The sequence below is a fragment of the Ricinus communis genome, chromosome 4, assembly GCF_019578655.1.
Source record: "Ricinus communis isolate WT05 ecotype wild-type chromosome 4, ASM1957865v1, whole genome shotgun sequence".
NCBI classification, from domain to species: Eukaryota; Viridiplantae; Streptophyta; class Magnoliopsida; order Malpighiales; family Euphorbiaceae; genus Ricinus; species Ricinus communis.
This window is the reverse complement of record NC_063259.1, coordinates 28,566,512-28,580,404: the sequence shown is the minus strand read 5'-3', so window position 1 is coordinate 28,580,404 and position 13,893 is coordinate 28,566,512. Positions and strand designations below refer to the sequence as shown.

Below are 13,893 nucleotides of genomic sequence, written 5' to 3'. Positions count from 1 at the left end.
TGAGAAAGCCTCTTACCTAATACTTCCTCAACTACCAAGCCTTCATTGACTAATTTCCAAACAAAAACTTGAATTTTGTTCGGCACCGGAAGTTTACAAATGGTCTTTCAAGCCATCGATTGCTGGACATTCGAAGAAAAGCCCTCCGCTGTAGTGTTATTGGCTATTACCAAGGATCTGGCCACATGATAGCCAGATTTGACATCGTAGGATCGATTTAGTATATTGCTAGATTTGACGATCCTTAGAATTGGTCACATTAATAGGGAGACCCAGGATACTTGAGGCGTCCAATGGAACAAACACTCTACCAACTAAGTCAGCTCGCCATTGGTGGTTTTGATCATCAATAAATTGAGAGACCCATCGAATCTCTTGCGGGGCCGAGGGCAAGCAAGAAGCCTTAAACGGACATACAGGAGGTAACCATGCGTCAACAGAGCAGTGGACAGCTGTTCTATGCCTAATTTGCCACCTAATTCCATGCTTGTGTACTGTTCTTCCTTTGAGTATGCTCCTCCAAGCCCAAGAGGAGTTCGAACCTGGCTTAGCTTCCAAAAAGTTCCCATTCAGGAAGTATTTTCCTGTGAATACCTTAGTAAGCAAAGCATTTGGCCAGGATAGAAACCTTTACCCTTGCACAAGATTGAAGCAAGCTAGATCACGAAAGCCCGTGCCGACATCTTTTTTTTTGAGGAGAACATTCTTTTCCGTGAAACCCAGTGCATCCGTCTCTCATCTGATTGTTGCCCCCATCAAAAGTTACTAACCATTCTGTTAATGTCTTTGCACTGAGATTCCGACAACGCAAAGCAAGACATATAGTGTAAGGCCGTGGCAACTGCTTTGATCAATACTTCCTTCCCTCCTGGAGATAACAGGTTCCTTTTCCAACTAGCAAGAGTCTTCGACACCTTTTCGTTCAGCAGAGCAAAAGTTTGACGCTTGGATCTTGAGACGACAAGTGGAAGGCCAAGGTATTTGTCCTGGCAGCCTATACTAGTTATACCCAAGGTTTTAGCAACAGAGAACCGCTCGTCGTTCGGTGTATTCCGTTTGAAGAAAAAAACTGATTTCCCCTTGTTAATTACCTAACTACTGGCCTCACTGTAAGACTGAAGAATCTGAACTATTGGAGAAGCCTTCTCTACTAGAAGAAAAGCGTCAACCGCAAAGAGAAGGCGGGAGACTCTGGGACTCTGTCGAGCAATTTAAAGACCTGAGATGCTTCTGTCTAATTCGACTCTTTGGAGAAGTTGGGAAAAGCCGTCGGAACGGATGATAAAGAGGTAGGGGAATAGGAGATCCCCCTGCTTGATGCCTCTCGAGGAACAAACAAAGCAACGAGACAGTAGAGACATATTCCTTCACCCAATTAATCCAAAGAACATGAAAGCCCAAGTTATGCGTCATTTTGTTTAAGAAGTCCCACCGGACCAGCTCATACGCTTTACTCGGGCCAAACTTGATCGCCATCTCCTTAAAAGTTATCAGTTGTAGTAAAAAATTTCCAATTCTAGTTTTCAGGTTATGCATCAGCTAATGAGCTAATAGGATGTTATTAGAAATAAGCCTCTTAATAAATGCGCGCTTATTTGAGATTCACTAGTGATGTCAGGGATGAATTTTTGCAATAATTTTGTAAAATATAAGAGATAGAGCCCGCTCGAGTAGAGCTTAATCAAAAATTCACTCTTCGGTACGAGAGAATTAAAATTAAATCATATTCGTTCTAAATATTTTGGTCATCCGGTTCAAAATTAGACAAAATAAATAAATAATTGTATGTTTTTATTGATCCTGAGGATACTTCGTTTAAACTTGAACAATATATGATGCAAATGAACAGCAAGCAAACATATATCTCCCTGTGCCCGAGTCGGGAAAAGGTAAAATAAGAACTAACAATTAGCAGGAAGGCAATAGCCAAATTTCCTGTTAATAGTAATTAGAACTTGAATAATGATAAGTATTGAATTAATAAATAAATAAATAAAAAAAAAGCTAAAGAGTAAGATAATAATAATAAAAATAAAATCATAAAATCATAAAATAAATAAAAATGCTACTTTCACATTAGTTGCATGTGTTTTCTTTAATAGTCAAATCAACAATAATATCCTTAAGTTGGCAGGCTAATTTTACTTCCGAGGCGGGAAATGAAGTATCAAAACCTCACAGATCATCATGTCATTTACACTCTTCATCCATTTTATGCTCCAAAACAGAGCCACAAAACCCGAACAAGAAAAGAAAGAAAAAAAGAGAGAATAAGCAAGAATCCAGCCAGCAAGAGTGTAAAGACGCCTAAACTGAAGATCTACCAAAAGTGAAAGTTGAAGCGGACCACTCTCCTTTCATTGTCCTTTTAGTTCTCGCGCCTGGCTTGCCTTCTGCGAGGGGGAGCAGCAGCAGCTGCAGCATCTTCCTTCTCGTTCTCTTCCGCTTTCTCTCCACTGCTTTCTTCCTTTTTCGAAGTCTCAGCAGCTGGTGCAGGTTTCTCTTCTACTTTTGCCTACATATATTGTTAGCAAAACACAATGAGAAAAATCATTGCCTGCTAAACTCCCACATAAGCAGCAAACATAAGAATGGATAAATACTAGCGCAGTGAGAGTTTTTTGGAACTTACAGGCTTCTTCCCACCAAAGAGGATCTTAAAAAGCACAGTAAAGATCACCACCACAATGGAGACGAGTATACCAATTGTGAGGTTGGGCTGTTTCTCTCCCTTTTCAATAATATCCTACAGAAACATGCACACAAACTCAGCCCACATCCACCACAATGCCTACCAAAATTTTGACAGCATATATAATTTTTAAAACTTACAATAATTTTGTCCTTGTGCTCGCTTAAGAAAGGAATATCTGCAACCTGGTACAGCAGATCAAACACCTTCTTCTGCAGAATTAAATAGAATGCTCAGGTCAAGAAGCTACAAAAGGCAAAAGATCTATGAAAAACAAAGACTGCTATCAATTTACCTGGAAGCCAGCAAGACCATCTGAACCAGCAGCTGCATCCTCAGCCTTCTGTTTCTCTTTCTCAGCATCAAACTTTGGCTTCCATGCTGTCTGCCTGAGTGACTCTGCAACCTTCTCATCATCTGCTATCAAGATATGTCCAAACAAAATACCGTCCTGCATTGTCCAGATCTCAATGCCAACAGCAGCAATGGGCTCAAAGTCAGGCTTTTCAAGCTCAAAGTAGTTGGGGTTTGGAATCTCCTGAGGCTTCCAGATACCCTTATAGTTGGGGTTGTCAATAAGTGGAGCATGCCATTTTCCTTTGTAAGCTGGATTTCTTTTCATTGGCCTCTTCCATTCACCACAACCAGGTGCTGTCTCACACTTTGGGTTATCAATCTTTGGTGCCTCCCATTCACCATCCTCCTCATCATCCCAATCTTCAGGTTTTGCAGCATCAGGATCATCAATTTCCTCAGGCTCATCATCTAACCATCCTTCAGGTTTCTCAGCATCCTCATCTACAATTTCCATAGGTGCATCCTCGTCCCAATCATCTGGCTTCACTGCATTAGGATCAGGAATTTTGGCTCGCTCATCCCAGTCTTCAGGCTTCTTATCATCCGGATCAGGAATTGTCTTGGCAGGAACTAAAGGAGGCTCGAAATCATCAGATGAGAGAAAATTTGCCTTCTTCTTCTCTTCTCCATCAACCAAAATTCGCAGCTCATTGTCAGGTTTCAGAATGGCAGTATAGACATGGGTGAGTTTGTCAGATGGAACAGATGGTGGATATTTGAGATGGTGTTCAATGTACTCGCCACTCTTTGGGTTCTTGTGCTTAAGAATGAAGTGCACCTTGTTTGTGGCCCCACATTTGTCAGGTCCAAACATTATAGAATAAGGAGAGTCATTGTCAAAATCCTTAGGAGTCCACCCAGCTTCCTGGGGACGCAAATATTTAAGATATGCGCCACCGCATTCAAGCCCATTCTGAAAACGAGTCTCGAATTGGAGAACAATGGTTCCATCCTTGAGAGTTGCCGGTTCGTCGAGCTCTTTCACAATGGCATACTTCCTAGCTTTTTCACTCACAAGAAGGCCATACTCATCATGACCTTCACTCTTCGCGTGCTTCCACTCACCTATAAACAATATAAAAACATCAATATCTGCTTCTACCTCAAGAAAACAGCCGACAATAAATTGACAGAGACAACCAACTAAACTCAGCTTATAAAAGAATATAAATATAGACAAACAACAGTTCCTTCTTTTCATTTAAAACAGACATGTAGCAAGATTACAATGCAGTCAGTCATGGTTATTAGAACTATAACAAATTATAGTATCTTCTTTAAACTCCAGATTCCAAGTCAAGAAAAAGACAGAACCACTTACCCTAATTATTACAACTTATTCAATTTTCACAATTGCAACCGAAAATCAACCACTCACCCTAATTATCTTTTTCATAATTATCTCTCTCTACATATACATTTCAACTAACAAGTAACATCGCCTACTATCCAGGAAAAGTTAATTGAAAATATAATTTCTTTGATCTACTGGAATTCAAGTATCAAAATGATATCAAAACAATTTCATTTCTACATCAGACAATCAGTTGCACGAGGAAAAAAAACAACCTAGAAATAAACCATATCCAAATCACTTCCAGAAGTACAGCAGCAGTACCACCAAATAAGCAAGTAAAAACAAAACTCCAAAGGAAAGCACAAACAATACAACAGTAAAAACAATAAAATTAACAAATAAAAAATAGACAGCAAAAATTTAGATCCAAAAGAATACACAATATAACTATATACCTTTGTAGTCATCTTTAGCAGACAGAGTCCATCGTCCTTCAAATGAGTCCTCAAATGACTCGTAGAAGATCTATATCAAACAAAAATCACTCTTTTATTATCACATAAAACTCAAAAATAGAAATGTCAATTAACCAATTAAGTAATTGATTAATTACCTTATTATCGTCAGAGTCTGCTCGTAGCTGAACGAAGGAAACAAAAGCTACTAAAAATACAAGAGCTAATCGTAGAGAGATGCGTTTTGCTTCTCCCATCTCTTGGTATCCCAAAAACTCTCAAAACCCTAGCTACTCCTCCTAGGTTTAGCTAAGTATAATTATTGATCTGATCTGAATCTAAAATCTAATCTAACACAAGGCAAGGAAAGGAAAGGAAAGAAAAGGAAAAACAACTTCTAGATTAACAGATTTGGTTTTGCTACATTTTGCGATGCGTGTATACTTAAAGATCTTGGAAATCACTGCCTTCGTGTTGTTTCCGCCAATCAATTTACGTGCCACGTGAATCCAACCAATCGGAGTTCGACAAGTAAGCAACTCCAGCAATTCTCATATGTTACTTCGGTGGAATATTTGTTTTTACACTTGCGGGCTTGACCCGGTCCCAAGTCTCAACTGTTATGTTGCTTTCGTTTTATTGGCCAAGCCCATGGTTTTTGGGTCTGATATTCGTTTATTGGTGCACTATCGGATCGCCCACTAATGAGAAAAGACTTCAAATTCCATATCTCTATATAGTCGAAATCTTTTATGAGTAATATATATGGTAGAATAAAAAAATTATTAACTACTAAGGGATTAACTTATTGAATTTATAAATAATAAAATTGTAATATAAAATAAAGTATTTTAATTAGAACTGTAAGTAATTATTTAAATTTTAATTTCATAAAAAAATTATATTTTAAAAAAAATCAAGTATTATAAATATTTATACATACGTATATATATATTTGGTTTGGTGTATACAAGAATTTTCCGAATAAATTTTTTGATTGCATAAATAAATCAGATTAGACATGTACATTGTATCATAATAGTGGTTGCTTAAGAACTAATTAAAAGAGAATATAGAATAACGCGAAATGAAAATTAATCAAAATGATTAGCTTCCTTGGTGTTTCAAGGACATAAGCAAACTCCACTGTGCCAACAGTACATGCAATGGTTGAGATTTGCGAATCTATCTCATGGTTCTGTTCTCAAGCCTCATATCGGATGCACTTCATCTAGCTTTCATGCCATGGATGGTGCAATATACATTTATCTATATAATGTAAAAGTGGCTCAAGTGTGGCGACTCGGGTACTTGCGCTGGATGTTTTGGCAGTGGCAGTGGTGGGAGGTGAATTCCACATATGAACATCATCTGCAAGGGAGATGAAGCAGTCGAGCTTCTCGCAAATTTGGCTAGCTAGCTCGGGGAGTGAATTTTCTTCCAACGATCGTTGTGGTGCTTGTTAACCTGCGATTGTTTCTAGTTAGTGGAATGCTTAGTTCTTAACCCCAATCACACTTTAATTTCACAGAATCACTATTATGGTTTACCTGATTAATTTCAAGGAGAATAAAGTTGGCAGGAGTTGAACTCTTGCCAGCATGCACTCTCTGATAGGCACTCAACTGCAAGGCCACAACCTTACCTGATGAAAATTGGCGGGAGGAGCTCAAGAAAGCGGAGAGCCAACTTTTGCTGACCTCCCCACCTCAACAACTGCTATGCTGAATAACTTCAGACAAGGCTGAAGTAGCCGTTGAGGGGGAGAGTTCAGAGAAAGTTAGATCCCCAGAAGTCCTGATATAGGTGAGAGAGAATTTCTGATAGTATTTATACACACTCTGAGGGGAGGCAATGCCCCGCTTTTCCATCTCTTTTTCAATCCCTTTAGTTTCTGTCCAAACTTCTAAATTGTGACAAAGACTTTCTCTGGACATTGGTGCTCAAACAAAGGAGAACTAACAGGGAACTTCGTCCTAATTTTCCAACATGTATATTCGAAAAAGTCTTCGAGGCTGAAAACGAAAGAAATGATTAGTTTAAAGCAGCTTCTCAGGAGTCATTCGGTGAAGTTGGAAACACAGAGAGACCATCATTTTCCCTGAACCTTACTGTAGGCTTAAATGCCTAAGGTGGTTTTAGTCTGAAAAAGTTAAAGAAAAACAGACAACAAACACATCATTAATTTCGATAAGCCTAAATAGCAGAAACCTTGCTCCTTGCTCCAGGGCCTGTTTCCCAATGTAACAAATTGAAAGAGAGTTATCGATATTTAGCCATCCAAGAAATGCACAACATGCCCCGTACAGAGTGCTTATGACCTTTAATCATTTCAAGGGTTATAAGATCTGTATAATTCTGTTACTTAATTGGGGGTATCAAGAACAATTCTCTATTCGATAACACATATTCCACTTCATAGCATTCGACGCCCACCACATGTTACTTTCCATTGACGGCTACCTCAATGTTGGCTACACCACGATCACATTCTCGGGACCACTTGATTCTGGAAAACCCTTCTTGTCTTTATGAATGTAGATATTAGTGTGACAAATTGGTCGTCTTACCAGGGAATCTTCACAGGGATTCCATATTTGTCTATTTCAGGATTCGCAATTATAGGAAGGCTGGTGGGTGATCATGGATAGGCCCTGTTACACTTCAACCTTTCTACCTGAATATTCCAACTAAGGTGATCAATTTAATTAAATTAGGCTGCTTATAAAACTGTTAGGTAATACCTGAAAGAGATTGCTATAACATTTCCTGGAATTGCTTTCTTAAGAACGAATCTTTTATGGAGGAGATAGGATACGTTAAAAGGACCCAGTATGCATGCAGTAAAAAATTACTTACGGGGGAGTTAAGCCTTCAATCCCCCCAAAGGCATCCACCATTCCCATAGCGGTCATGGATGTATGTTGGAAGCCTTTGAGGGAGATTGGAAGCTTCTCCATCGATTGTAGCAAATTCTGCTAATGCTTCTCAATATCACTGTTTCTCTATACTAAAATGCGTATCTATCATTGTGTTTATATAGGCTGAACTGCCAGGCTCCTGTCAAATTCAGGTCGAATCCTCCGTACAACAACAACAACCACTTGTTTTATGTTATTGCATTATTATCTCAGTTGCAAACAATCAAAACTTGATTTAATTACAAGGAGTTTATGCAGTTTATTGTTCTATATTCTTCACTATATATAACTTCTTTGTACAGTGTACTTGTTGGAGAATTGATGATAAAGAATCCCTACTAATTGACTCATTCTCCACTAGAAGAAAGGTCAAAAGAATGGTTTACGGGAATTCAACTCTTCAGAAGCTCATTGTTTAACAAAACCACAGAATCCCGAAACAAAAGAAAAACAAACAAACAATCAACAGACAAAGGTAGCTACAGTTATTTGTCTTCTATCTATGCTCATCAGCATAGGCTTAGAATCCATGGCTTTATATGCACATAATTGTTTGTTTCTTTTTCTTTTAAGGTTCATGCCTTCATCTGCAAGAAAAATATTTAGTGATTTGCTGATGTACATTATAGCAATATTAATGGCGCAAGCTGCAGGAAGAGATGGTGCCCGTCCGCGATCAATGCTTCTTGCTGCATCATCTAGATGGGGAAGTACGTACCTAATAAATTAGCTAGTGCACTTGCTTTGCTAAAAGCAAATAAATTTTCAAATTTAAAATTAATTGCCGCTTTTACTGGCCATGTAAAACCACTATAGCAAGATCCACCCCACAACAGAAAAAACTTTTCTTTCCCAATCATATCTTCTGTAGAATATTGAGTGCACCATATCTTCTCAAAGTGTAAATGAAAAAGATGGTCTAGCTGGGACGTAGCTTAAATATGGCATTACTTTGTACAACTAAAACTATATATCAACTGTACTTAGGATATTAATCAAGGATATGACATGTTGTTATTGTGTAATTAGAAACCTAAAACGACTTGGAATCTGATTAGCCAAGAATCATTTTGTTAATTGTATTGCCTGCCTCTCATAATCGTGGCTAACTTTAAATTGGTGCAGCATACTGTGCAAAAGATCATTGGCATAAATTCATAACTATCCAAAGATTTGATTTGATTCTTAAGAGATTAGCAGAATTCCACTTCTCCTATCAATTCGTTTTTTGTCAATGTATATTCTTTCTCTTTAATGATTGAGATACAATAATTTTTGAACAAGTAATTATTAGTATGTAACTTAATTTTACATATTGTAATGATTGATTATTTGAAAAATAAAAATAGAGTGGCCCAAGTAATAGCATGCCTCATAAAAATAATTATTTAATTAGTATTCAAACTACTCATTTAATGAGTTATTACATGCATCATACTTGTACTGTGTCTAATATCACCAATCCACCTATGTAGGACTCATTAAGGGCTAAAGTTTGAGGGACCCTTTAAGTTTTCTTTCACCTAGTTTTCATTCATTTTTTCATATAATATAGAAGCTGCTAACCCTTTATTACAACAGAAAGCATGATAATATGTCCTTGTGATGCCACCTCATCCATGAAGATTTTGTTCTTCAGATAACAATAGTTTAGAACATGGCATTTTTCAAAAGCAGACAGCAAAGGCATAAATTTATATTTAGTCTTCAAGCCGTTTCTCGTGTGCGCTTTAATTTGATTTCAGCTAGTGTGCTTCTAATAAATAGCGAAACAAGCAAGTCGTTGTAGTATAGTGGTGAGTATTCCCGCCTGTCACGCGGGTGACCCGGGTTCGATCCCCGGCAACGGCGAAACATTTTACCTTTTTCACATCCAACTATTTGCTTCCTTTTTTTTTTATTGGTTACAACTATTTGCTTCCTTTGGTTGAGCCACACACATTTGAGTAGCAGTTGACAGTTAGGCAGCATTGCCATACTCGAGTTGATGCTTGATGCTAATCTAATTCCTTTGCATCCTCAATCCATGAGCTTCCTTCCGTCCACTCTTAATACTTGTAAACTCAAACCTCCAAAATTACTTCTCCTCTCCATCATCTCAAACCCTCAAAGATGCATCTTATTAAAAAATATCAAACACCCAAATCATTTCAATCAAATTCTTTCTCATGCCATTGCGTCTGGTCTCTTTACAGACCCATTCATTTCAAGCAAACTCCTTTTGTACTCCCTCTCCAACTCTAATAATCTTTCCTTCTCTCAGTCCCTCTTTTTCCAAATCAAAAATCCCAATGTCTTTGCCTATAATTTCTTGTTTAAAGCCCGTTCTAACTGCTCAACTCCTATAGAATCAATCTCTCTCTATAATTTAATGATCAAGAATGCAACTTTACCTGATAACTATAGTTTCCCATTTATATTTAAAGCTTGTGGACGTTTATTGCTTCTCAATAAAGGTCAAGAATTGCATGCTTTAAGCCTTAAACTAGGATTTGAATGTGATGTCTTTATCCAAAATGCTTTAGTTTCTATGTATTCTTTTTGTGGACAAGTTGAAATTGCAAGAGACGTTTTTGATATGGTTCCTGTTTTGATCAGAGATGTTGTTTCTTGGAATAGTATGATCTCTGGGTATTTACAATGTGAACGTAACGGGGATGCATTGAAGGTATTTGGGGAATTGCTGAATGATAATTTTGTGAGGTTTGATGAGGTGACATTGGTTAATGCACTAACTGCTTGTGGAAGGACGGGATTTGTTAATTTAGGGAAAAAGATTCATGCTTTGATTGTAGTAAATGGGTTTGTCTTAGATGTGATTTTGGGTTCTTGTTTGATTGACATGTATGCAAAATGTGCGCAAATGGATAATGCCAGGGAGGTTTTTGATAAAATTCCTGTCAGGAATCTAGTGTGTTGGACTTCTCTGATAGTAGGGTATGCGAGGTTGAATATGTACAAGGAAGGACTAGAGTTGTTTAGGGAGCTGCAAATTGCTGGTGTTATTGCCGATGCCGCTTTGGTTGCTTGTGTTGTTTCAGCATGTGGACATATGGGAGCTCTGGCTCAGGGAAGATGGGTGCATACGTATTGTGAAAGGAATGGCATTGACATGAACCTCTCTGTGAGAAATGCTTTGATTGACATGTATTCAAAATGCGGAGACATTGAAAAGGCTCACCAGATTTTCAATGGAATGGTTAAGAAAGATTTGTTTTCATGGACTGCAATGATTTCTGGATTTGCCATGAATGGGTATTCCGACGAAGCACTGGACTTGTTTGCGCAGGTGGAAACTTGTAATGATGTTAAGCCTAATGAGGTTACATTCCTCGGTGTCTTGTCTGCTTGCAGTCATGGTGGTTTTGTGGATAAGGGGTTTCAGTATTTCAAAGCCATGAGTCAAATTTATCATATTACTCCACGTATTGAACATTATGGGTGTATGGTTGATCTTCTTGGCCGTTCTAACTTATTGAATGAGGCTGAAAAGTTTATCAGGGCAATGCCCATTCAACCTGATGTGGTAATATGGCGCTCCTTACTATTTGCCTGTAGGTGTCATGATAATATAGAATTAGCTGAGCTTGCAAGCAATGAAATTGAGGAATTGGAGCCAAGAAGGTTGGAGGCACGTGTTCTTTTGTCCCAAGTTTATGCTTCAGCTTCAAGGTGGAGTGATGCAAAAAAAGTAAGGAAGTTTATGCCTCGGCAGAAATTACAGAAGCAACCCGGTTGCTCATTTGTTGAAGTCAATGGAAATGTTCAAGAATTCTTTTCTGAAGAAAAATCATATGGTCAAATGGACATTGTATATGAGACAAATGTGCAAATTCACAAGGTTTTCCGGTCAGAAGGCTTTGACTATGACCTCCTGGATCCTGACCAACTGTGAAACCGGAAGCATTTTGATTTTGAAATTCTGGTAGCTCGAGCTCTGAACTGTTATAGCATTAATTATGGCGCTTTAGACTGAGACTTTAGTTACTTGAGGAAGTTGACCAGGTGAAAACTTTCATTAGGCTGAAGATATCTTTTTCTGAGTACAAGTCTTGAGACAAGTTGGAGTGAAGATTTCCCTGGTACATTTGTTTTGTGTTAATGGCGGTGAAAGCACACAAAGCAAAAGCAATCAAGGATAAATGGTACTTGATGTATTACTTCAACAATAAAACAAGTGGCAGCGGCATGAGTTGGGATAGAAGTACGAGCTTCCTAATTGGGAATGCAACATGATCATACGAAAATTTGCAAAAATTGTTCAATTCTGAGCAAAGCGATCCTGAGATCTACAAGGGATATGTAAATGCGAGGTGAGCAAACGATCAAAGATGTTGAAGAGGGCGGCTCATCAAGATTCTTGAAGCTTGGAGCCATTTGAAACGTTCATTATAAGGCAAGAAAGGCCTTGTCCACAACCGATGATCCCATAATGAGTGGAAGCTTCGTGAATTTTCTCATCCTACTTTGCTCTGCAGCCGGTAAGACACAACTATTGAGCATTCCAGTCATCTTGTGGTACTCGACCCCATTTGATGGCCTTGGTTGAGTTTATATGGAGCATTCTTTAACCTAACAATACTTCAATTGTGCATGACATCAAGTTGTTCGCCACTATGATTTTAACATGTCTTCATTTCAGTGCAGCAGTCTTGGGCCCAAGGACACTACATAAATACTTATTAAGTAAATTCCTTTTTAACAATTTTATCGTAACTGGGATCTTTACATGATAAAAGTCGTTACCATCAAAAAAGAGTTCTAAGATGCCAATTATTTTACTGAAATGATAAATGTTTTGAGTGATACAATTTAAAGTAATATTCATAGACCCAGCACGAGGGAATTTATTGAAAACCAATCATCCCTCTATTATCGGTTACCAAAGAAAAGCCTTACATTTTTTATAAGATGGCGCATCTGGTGTAGTGGTATCATAGTACCCTCCCACGGTACTGACCGGGGTTCGATTCCCCGGATGCGCACCTAAATTAATTCTGTACTTTCTTTTTTTAATTTTTTTTGCACCGGTTTCCCAATCAAAATGTTGGCTCTACATCAGGTCTTCGGAATTCAAAGGTGAAATTGAAATGAAAAGGACAAATGGCTGCTGATTCAAACCAATATATTAGCTTTATTTACGTAATATTATCTCAACCACCTTACAAACCCATTTAAGGAGGTTTAGATCATCGATCCTCCTCATCTTTATGTTAGACGAAAAGGGTCAACACTTAAACCCCAACTTCCAAAAGTAGCAAACGAAACAAACAAGACGCTGAAGAAAACAAAAAAAAAGAAATAAAGTTGGACAAGATGGAAATTAAAAAAGAGAAATCAGTGCAGCTTGGGATCGATCCCAACGGACTTCAGACTCTCAACGCGGGGATTGTCATGAGCGAAAGCATCTCTTTGAATATGATCAGGGAAAGATTGAAGACCGCTATCAAACTCCTGAATATGAGCAACTTTCCTAAAGAAAGATTTCTTGATAAATTTATCAGCTTCATTTACTACTTGATCAGGGTCCTCCACTTCTGCTACACCCTCCCCCTTCTTCTTCACTCGCACATTAGGACAGTGCATTATCTGTTGTTTTGCAGTGAATAGACCCAGTGATAAAGATAAAGCTATCATCCCCACAGCTACGTAAACTGGCACATAATCGCCTTTCACTGTCTTCTTTGTACGCTTTTCTTGGGGATGATCATGATAACCAAAATCGGCTGTTGGAGCATAAGCCTTCAGTTTTGGAGAGCTCGAAGTTGCAAATGTTGCTGTTCCTCTTAACCGACTCACTATTGATCTTAAAGCCATGATTCACGACAAATTATATCAACTATCGCAGGTGCACTGACGAAATATATAGATTCTTGATTCCTTTTGTTTTCTCGACAAGAGCCTCAAGATTGGAATGTTATATATACAGGAGCAAGAAATGGGTAGAAGAGGATTCTCGAGACACGTAGCTGTGTGTAATATAAAGGACACTTGTCAGTATGAACTGTGTACAGCTTTAACCTAGAAGCCTCATGAAGCGGCACGTCTTGTCCTACTACAGTTCCTTGCTTCTGTTTAGGATAGGGATATCTAATCTCGTTAATTGCTGAAAAAGCTAAGGATTCCTTGTTGCCAGATTAATGTCGTCAATTGCTGCGGACATGGACGTTG

General features: G+C 38.2%; 3 protein-coding genes and 2 non-coding genes across 5 annotated transcripts; 3 read left to right on the top strand and 2 right to left on the bottom strand.

The window, feature by feature from the left end:
* Nucleotides 1-2,053: 2,053 nt before the first annotated feature.
* On the bottom strand, nt 2,054-5,232 carry LOC8275467 (calnexin homolog). The gene is made up of 6 exons (XM_002511020.4): nt 4,960-5,232; nt 4,802-4,871; nt 2,988-4,114; nt 2,833-2,904; nt 2,633-2,746; nt 2,054-2,515 (listed from the first exon to the last, which is right to left on the bottom strand). Exons 1-6 carry the CDS (start codon nt 5,056-5,058, stop codon nt 2,369-2,371), a joined length of 1,629 nt encoding a protein of 542 aa, XP_002511066.1. The 5' UTR covers nt 5,059-5,232; the 3' UTR covers nt 2,054-2,368.
* Nucleotides 5,233-9,501: 4,269 nt separating this feature from the next.
* On the top strand, nt 9,502-9,573 carry TRNAD-GUC. Its single transcript has one exon. It is a non-coding gene; the product is annotated as a tRNA-Asp (tRNA).
* Nucleotides 9,574-9,578: 5 nt separating this feature from the next.
* LOC8277422 (pentatricopeptide repeat-containing protein At1g08070, chloroplastic) lies at nt 9,579-12,509 on the top strand. The gene has a single exon (XM_015723315.3). The coding sequence runs from the start codon at nt 9,710-9,712 to the stop codon at nt 11,615-11,617; it is 1,908 nt and encodes a 635-aa protein (XP_015578801.2). The 5' UTR covers nt 9,579-9,709; the 3' UTR covers nt 11,618-12,509.
* Nucleotides 12,510-12,636: 127 nt separating this feature from the next.
* Nucleotides 12,637-12,707, top strand: TRNAG-CCC. The gene has a single exon. It is a non-coding gene; the product is annotated as a tRNA-Gly (tRNA).
* A 126-nt stretch (nt 12,708-12,833) lies between these two features.
* Nucleotides 12,834-13,876, bottom strand: LOC8277423. Its single transcript, XM_002511022.4, has one exon. The coding sequence runs from the start codon at nt 13,537-13,539 to the stop codon at nt 13,060-13,062; it is 480 nt and encodes a 159-aa protein (XP_002511068.2). The 5' UTR covers nt 13,540-13,876; the 3' UTR covers nt 12,834-13,059.
* Between the last annotated feature and the right edge of the window lie 17 nt (nt 13,877-13,893).